General features: G+C 43.2%; 1 protein-coding gene and 1 pseudogene across 6 annotated transcripts in view; one reads left to right on the top strand and one right to left on the bottom strand.

Annotated features, from left to right (window-relative positions):
* VPS13D (vacuolar protein sorting 13 homolog D) overlaps nucleotides 1-8,116 on the top strand; it is a 323,690-nt gene that overhangs the window by 141,980 nt on the left and 173,594 nt on the right. For all 6 annotated transcript variants that reach the window (XM_006145295.3, XM_006145292.3, XM_027770624.1 and 3 more), the window contains 3 exons: nucleotides 1,842-2,089; nucleotides 6,680-6,871; nucleotides 7,179-7,305. In XM_006145295.3, the coding sequence (XP_006145357.1) occupies nucleotides 1,842-2,089; nucleotides 6,680-6,871; nucleotides 7,179-7,305 (567 nt within the window). The remainder of the gene's footprint in view (nucleotides 1-1,841; nucleotides 2,090-6,679; nucleotides 6,872-7,178; nucleotides 7,306-8,116) is intronic.
* LOC102469666 (transcriptional adapter 3 pseudogene) lies at nucleotides 3,790-5,064 on the bottom strand (annotated as a pseudogene).

The following is an 8,116-nucleotide window of genomic DNA, read 5'->3' as shown; positions in this document are numbered from 1 at the left end:
AAAAAAAAAATCTATGATAAGCCTGGGACCAGCAGATGGTGTAATGGTTACATCACTGGATTCCCACATAGTTGATGGTGGTTTGAACCCCAGACCCAGCAGCTTAAAAGTCATGCAGGGTACATGTGTGTGCATGCCCAAGATCCTGAAAGGAGACTAAATGAGAAGGGATTGCCGCTTGGCCATCCCCCCACAAATTACCCCCAGGGTGATTTCTCACTTTCTTCCAGTCCAGCAAGCACACTTTCCCTGTAACAAAAACCTCCCTAAAACAAAACAAAACGAAACAAAACAAAAACTCTCCAAAAAAAAAAAATCTATGATAAACCAACAGCTAATATTATACTTGATGTGGGACATTAAACTCTTTTCCCTTTAGTTTGGGAATCAAGCACTCTACTTAATGTGACAGTAGTAGTTCCAGCCATTGGATTGAGGCTAGACAAAAAATAAAAAGAACAAAAAGATCTGGAAAGAAGTAAAACTCTTCTTTCACATGACACTATTGAGTATGTCCAAAGCGCTTTGGGATATGTAAGAAAATTACTAGACCTGGTTTATTATCATGATGCACTATTAGGCAGTAAAAGAATAAATACAATATTTGTGGCACATGGCCGAATCCTTTTTTTAATTCATGTTAGAGCACATGAGTATGCACTTGAGAGAGAAAGAGAGGGGGAAGCACCCTCTACAGTGTCAATGTCTGGTCACACTGTGGTCTTCCTCCAGTTCATCATATCTTGGGCACTCAGGAGCCTGCCCAGTGTGTTTCAAGGCTGACTGGGCAGAAGATTCCAATGGTGGTTGCCATGTGGGATTCAGCATCTTTTCTCACTGCTGCACCGCTGAGCTGGCCCCCCATGGCTGACTCTTGTTGAAACTGTATTAAGCAAAAAAGCCAGATACAAAGAGTAACACATATTATATGATTCAAGATTATATGTAGTTCAAGAACAGACACAACTAATCATAGTGATAAATACTAGAACATGGTTGTTTGAATAACAAAAGTGAATAGTGATTAGAAAAGGACATGATGGAACTTGGGATGAGAGAAATACTCTCTAACTTAGGTCAGTTCCCAGGTATGGCAGTAACATTGCTGCTTAAGAGAAGCTGGCTCCCACAGGGCAGCCACTGTTCAGGTCCCCAGTCCTATCAACCCAAAATGCGCTGGGCCAGCATGCGTGCCCAAGAGCCAGCCGACTGGAGGATGGGAGCATGACCAGACTCCTGGAGGGTACTCCTTTGTCTTTTCACTGTCTCTCTCACATGCATATTCATATGCTCTATCACAAATAATAATAATTAAAGAGAATTGGGACCAGCAGTTGGCCTAATAGCTGTGTTGCTGGACTCCCATGTAGTGGACCATGGTTTGCGTCCTGGACCCAGTGCCTTAAACTCACATCGGGCATATGTGCGTGCGTGCCCAAGATCCCAAGAGGAGAAAGGAAGAGAAAGGATTGCAGTTTGGCCATCCCCCAAGGGGGTGATTTCTCTCTTTCTGTCTCTCTGTCTCTCTCTGTCTTTCTGGCAAGAGCACATCCCTGATAGCAAAAACCTTTCCAAAAAAAAAAAAGAAAGAAAGAAAATTGTATTTGGGGTGATAGTTATAGAGGAGCATATCGTTGTCACATCTTATCAAAGTATACATTTAAAATCTACATTTTATTGTGTATTACTTACACCTCAGTACATCTGGTTGGACTGAAAGTTGCAAATATCTTACTGATTTACTGAACCATTTTAATGTTAAACTTTCTTATATTCAGCTAAGGAAAAAATAATTTAAGTTCTTCATTCAGGTTGATGATTTTCACATTTTATCTCTATAGGTTTTGTGTGGCTATAAAGAAAGAGAATTATCCAGATTACATGCCCTCAAACATATTTTCTGACAGTGCAAAACAGATTTTCAGACAACCTGGGCACACCATTTACCTCCTGCCAACTGTGGTAATCTGCAACTTGCTCCCCTGTGAACTCGATTTTTATGTTAAAGGAATGCCAATTAACGGGACACTGAAACCTGGCAAAGAAGCAGCTCTCCACACAGCAGATACATCCCAGAACATTGAACTGGGTAAGAATGTAATCAAATGACCATGTGTAGTAGCCTGTGGAAATATCGGGGAACATTTGGGTGATTATTTGGTAAACAGCTTAGAGAAATTGTGGCACTCATCAAGTATCTATCTTAGTGAGTCAGTCCAAAGGTATTATGCATTTTAAAAAACATTTTTTTATCTTTTTGCTGTAGGGTACATGTGCTCTCCAGAGAGAAAGAGAGACAGAAAGTGAGAAATCACCCCCAAGGGGTATGGCCATTCTACAATCCCTTCTCCTCCATTCTCCTCTCAGGATTTTGGGCACGCACGTATAAGTGCCTGGTATGAGTTTTACGCCATTAGGTCTGGAACTCAAACTGGAGTTGGCCATATGAGAGTCCAGTGCCTTAACCACCATGCCATCTGCTGGCCCCCAAAAAACAACTTCTAAGAGAAAATTATTGAAAGAAAAGACTGAATAAGCCAAAAGGCTTACACAAATTTTTTTGGAGAGGTTTTTGCTATAGGGCACATGTGCTCGCCGGAAAGACAGAGAGAGACAGAGAGACAGAAAGTGAGAAATCACCCCCCGGGGGGATGGCCACGCCATAATCCCTTCCTCCTCCATTATCTCGGGATCATGCACGCACTCATGCCCGGCATGAGATTAAGCTACCGGATCTGGGACTTGAACCACAGTTGACTACATGAGAGTCCAGTGATATAGCCATTATGTCAACTGCTGGTCTCAAGGGTTATATACCTACTAGAGCCCTTTTTCTTACTTTGCTCACATGATGTAGGTTATAGGCAGTTATTCTGTCTTTTCAAAACAAGCTTTTTCCTAGCTATAAAAGGAGCAAAATCATGTGTCTCTCCTTCTGTTTCCAAGGAAGGGATGAGCATTTGCTAAGCGTGTATTGTGCTCTAGGCATAGTCAGCTGTTTCACTTACATAATCTCACTATAATCCTTACAGCAATAATTATGCATTCAGTTTTACTGAAGAAGAAATGGAGGTTTGGAATGCTTAATGTATCAAGTAATGAGGGTAAATGAAGTCAAGGTAGAGAATCATTTTCATATTTATACCACTTAAGGTAAAGAGGTCCTTCTTGGGGCCAGCAGGTATCTTGATCATTAAGGTACTGGACTCCCACATGGCCAGCTGTGGTTCAAGACACCTACCTGGTGGCTTGAAAATCACACCAGGTATATATGTATGTGTGTCCAAAATCCCAAGAGGAGAAGGGATTTTGTTGTGGCCTTCTCTATCTCTTTCCAGTAAGCACTTGTGCTCTATGGCAAAAAAACTTCAAAAAAAAAAAAATCCTTCTGGTGTTTGAATAAGAATTATGATTTTTTGTTGTTTGTTTTTTATCTGAAAAACCATAGCAGTTGCTTTATTCTTAACTTTGTACTTTATAAAACCACAAAGGAGAAGTCCTTGGTGGGGAGGGGGAGATGGAGGTATGTGAGCATGGGGAGAGGTGAAGAGGGCAAAGAGGAAGACCCAGAAATAAAGCCCCTACTCATTTGGGGACCAAGCAGAGACTGGACCCCAGGCCAGCCGAGCAGGGCTTCCTGTGGTCTGGCTGTACAAAGCTGGGCCAAAAAGATCTCAGGGACTGGCCACCATCCTCTAGCGACTACAGCCATTTGAAAGGCAGCCATATGCCAAGGCTTCTAGCCTCTGAAGGAAGCAGGTAGGGACGAAAGCCTAGGTGGGGCTGGGGCTACCCATCCAGCAGCTTCAGGATGCTCTCGTGCTCCTTCAGGGTTTTCCAGGCCCTTTTCCTTCTTGGTAGGGGTCCGCTTCCTCCAGGCAGTCGTGGTCTTACAAAAGGCATCTATGACCTCGTTGTCTGCCATTCGGATGCGCTGCCTCACCTCTGGCCAACTCACCTCCTCCTTTGCCAGCCTCTGCAGGTCATGCGTCATGGTGCAGTTGTGGGCACTTAGTGCCTTCAGCTCACCCTGCCGTTTGCACAGCTCAGTGAGGACCTCATCCTGTGAGTCCTCTGCAGTTCAGTCCCAGACTCCAGGAGGCCCTGTACAATCAACTCCTCCTTGTTGCAGCTCTCCAGGGACTTAGTGTGCGGCACACTGACGGGTTTGTTATTGCAGGGAGAGGTGCTTGCTCTGTCAGCTCCTGATTCTTTCCTTTTCTTTCAGACATGTCAACAATAGGAGAGTCCTCCATAGAGGAAATAATATTTTCCTCTACCAGGGCCTGTAGGAGGTGCTGCATCAGGGTGCCAAAGGGGCACCCGTCTTCCGGCTGCTCATGCTGGGCCTCAGACTTCTTCAGCAGGGCATCCACATCTTTAGTATCCAGTTCAGTTGGAGGCTCCGAGAGGCCTTTCTTCTTGTCAGCCATGGCTTTTGCCCAGGCCCCGTCCTTCTGCTCCTCCAGTAGGTCCTCCTGGACCCAACGCTGGGAGCAGTGCTTCCCCAGGGATGGTATCTTATAATGCTCAGCCTCAGTAGCTCTTCTAGCATGAGTACCTCTTTGCTGGTGATATCTGAACAGTAGGGCTCCACTGAAGCCCAGAACCTCTTGGTGGCATCATTCTTAGTTATCCGTAGTACCTTGATTGGGTCATGAATGAATTAATATTCCTGGATCATGGGCTGAAGATTTTTGGATTTGGGCTGTCCAGGGCCATGTCCTGCCTCCCCTTCCAGTTTCTGCTTCTTGGGGTTCCCGTGTTTTAGGCGGGCTCCCAGTTCATGATCTTGACCCAGCTTCAGGAATCGTTGATCACCTTTCTTATCCTGCCAGTCAGGGAGGATCTGGGTTTCAGCCTCAAGCTGGAGTACATGCAGACGCCAGCTGGCAGAGGAGAGCAGGATCTCAAGCTGCAGCTGAAGGGTGTCTGTCCAGCTCCTCGATGCCAATGCTATCATCTCAGTGTGGGCCTGTACTTTCATGTAGCAGAGACAGACCTTCAGGTATTCCACAGACTTGAGGTTGTGGAACTGCAAGGGGTATCCTTCAGCTCACTCATGGCCCAAGATCTGGAACTCTGTGGAATACCCTGGGATGTTCGGAGGATTAAGAGATGATGCCAGTCAAGATCCCAGTTTATTGCCTGACACAGAAGAGGTGGGACTGCTTAATGGCTGATCCCACCCCTGGGTCATCACAAGTCCCGCTTTCAAGGTCCCCGTCCTCTAGGAACCCTCTACTGTGGTCCCTGCCTCCTCTACCTCTTTTTTTTTTTTTTTTTTTTTAAGAGAAATTTTTGCTATAGGGCATGTGCACTCACCAGAGAGACAGGGAGAGACAGAAAGACAGAACGTAAGAAATCACCGCCCAGGGGGATGGCCATACCAGAATCCCTTCTCTTCTATTCTCTTGGGATCTTGGGCACATAACACACATGCTCCCAGCGTGAGTTTTAAGCCTCCATGTCTGGGATTCAAACTGCAGTTGACTACATGGGAGTCCAGTGACATAACCATTATGCCATCTACTGGTCCCAAGAATTGTTTCTTCAATACAGCCAGACATGTTAGAAGTAATAGCTTATATATTTATCCTTCTGCAGTCTTATGCTTTCACTATATTGCCTGATTTGATCGTTACAACAGCCCATGTTTCAGGCTGAGACAGATGTTATCCCCATTTTATAGATGAGGAATGTTGAATCTAAGCAATGTATCCTGCAATGACAGGATCCCATTTCAGTAACTATCCATGTAAATCCTAGAGCTTAATTTAGAAAAGAAAAATAGTACAGTGCTAATTAGTCATTAGAGAGAAAGCAGGACTTCGGCGTTTTCAGTAGTTAGTTTCCTGACACATTTCTTCAGATATTTATTGATACCTCTACAAACTAGAAGTGTCCTCTCACCCTGCTACCACCATGTACACGCTGAGTACTCCATGTCTTCAATGTCATGCATTACATTACTTTTCTTTCTTTCTTTCTTTCTTTTTTTTTTTTTGAGAGAGAGATTTTGTTCTAGCTGTGTGCACTCATCAGAAAGACAGAGAGACATTCTCCTCTTGGGTGTTTGGGCATACACGCACTTGGCATGAATGTCAAGCTGCTGGGTCTGGGACTTGAGTAGCAGTCAACCATGTGGGAGTCCAGCACCTTAACCACTGTGCCATCTACTGGACCCGAATTGTAATTTTTCATCATAGTCCTGCAATGTAGACACTTTTATTTACCTACATTTTGCTGAAGGCCTAAAGAGGTTAATGGCTTGCCACACATTATGCAGAATATAAAGACAGACTGGGGATTGGAAACTAGGCCATTTGGCTACAGAACCTTGACTCTTAACCCTGTACTTGCCTTCTTGCATTTCATTACCTAGCACAGGGCCTGATGTTTAGCGAACACCTAATAATCATGACTATTATTGAGGGTTTTTTAGTATTCTAACTCCTCTGCTTTTGTAGTTTAGATTTCCTACTCTGACTTTCAGGCCATCTGGTTTGCTTTGTATGTCTTCAAACCCTAGCTAGAGAGAAGTGGCCATTCTGCTAAGATCTGTTTTGTTTTTTAAATCAGTTACTGGTTTTTCCAAAAGGAGTCCAGTTTAGTTTTGCTGTGAGCTATTTTGACTAAAGTGAGGACCCAGAAAGTTAATAGCTTGTACCTTCTTTAGGAGTATCACTGGAGAATTTTCCTCTCTGTAAAGAATTGCTCATTCCTCCTGGAACCCAAAACTATATGGTAAGAATGCGACTTTATGACATCAACCGACGGCAGCTAAACCTCACCATCCGCATTGTGTGTCGAGCAGAGGGATCCTTAAAGATCTTCATTTCTGCTCCATATTGGCTCATTAATAAAACAGGTATGTACCGAGGCTGCTCAAGTAGGCCTTTGGCATTGGTCATGGGAATTCACATTTATTTTCTTGACTGACTAAGTGGAGCCGATGCAAATAGATTACTTCAATAGTCTAGGCTGCTGACACTTTCTGCTTCCATAATAAGTGCTTTGTCATGGTCAAAAGCATTCAATTAGAAACAAACTGAGTGCAGTAAATAAATTCAATTTTCACTCTTCCCCCTTGATGCCTTTTTTTTTCCTTTTGCCATTTGCATGTCTGTTAGATAGACTGGGTGGGATTGATATAAACTTTTCCCTCCTTCCTAAAGGGTTACCACTGATCTTCAGACAGGACAATGCAAAGACAGATGCTGCAGGCCAGTTTGAGGAACATGAACTGGCGCGGAGCCTGAGCCCTCTGTTATTCTGCTATGCTGACAAAGAGCAGCCGAACCTGTGAGTACGATTATTGACGAGAAGGGGAAATAAGTTCCTAAGGAAAGGAGAAAATTAGTAAAGGCCATACTATATCCGTGTAACTAGAAATATACTGTAGACAACAATTCTGACTTGGCAGGAGAGGAGAACCATGACCTATTGGGATTTTTTCAGATCTGATTTCTTTGTTATATGATACTGAAAGTAAACCATTTGGTTGGTTTATAATGAAAGCTAGTTTTATTTTTACATTGAAGTAGATCTCCTATTTATAACTACACCAGTGAAGAGAAACCCATATATCTCCCTTTTTTTTCTCTGCCTTCTCTCTTACCTTGTAAGCTTTAGCATGGGTAGAGGAGCTGGCATCAGGGAGATAACTAGTCCTTTGGACTCTTAATCTAATCCTGCTTTTTTTGTGTAAGGTTTAAAATCCATCCCTTTACCCTTGAAGTATTAGATCATCAGAAAAGTCATGATGCATTTTTTGATAGAAAAACATGGAAAAATATATCAGGACTTTTCCAATGACCCAATAAAATGTGCTGTATCAAGATCTCAAAGCACTCATTGCATGTTTAAAGGCAGGGAAAAGTAACAGTTGGAGAATTAGATGACATGTGCTTTTAATGTATGGTAGGAGAATTAATTTACTTTGGTTCTCGATTTCGACATTCTGCTTTGTACAGAACTTCTAACTTGTAGCTCTAATCCAAAGTTAAAAGGGTATGTCTGATATTGCTAAAATAACATGTACAGTTATTTTATGCTAAAAGCTTACCAAGAAGGCTTCCATGGTACTACAACTTGAGTGGACACAGATGTGTTC

This window comes from Tupaia chinensis, unplaced genomic scaffold (genome assembly GCF_000334495.1).
Source record: "Tupaia chinensis unplaced genomic scaffold, TupChi_1.0 Scaffold000146_1, whole genome shotgun sequence".
Classification (NCBI taxonomy): Eukaryota; Metazoa; Chordata; class Mammalia; order Scandentia; family Tupaiidae; genus Tupaia; species Tupaia belangeri.
Note: the sequence above shows the minus strand (reverse complement) of the source record. Positions and strands in the feature narration are given on the sequence as shown.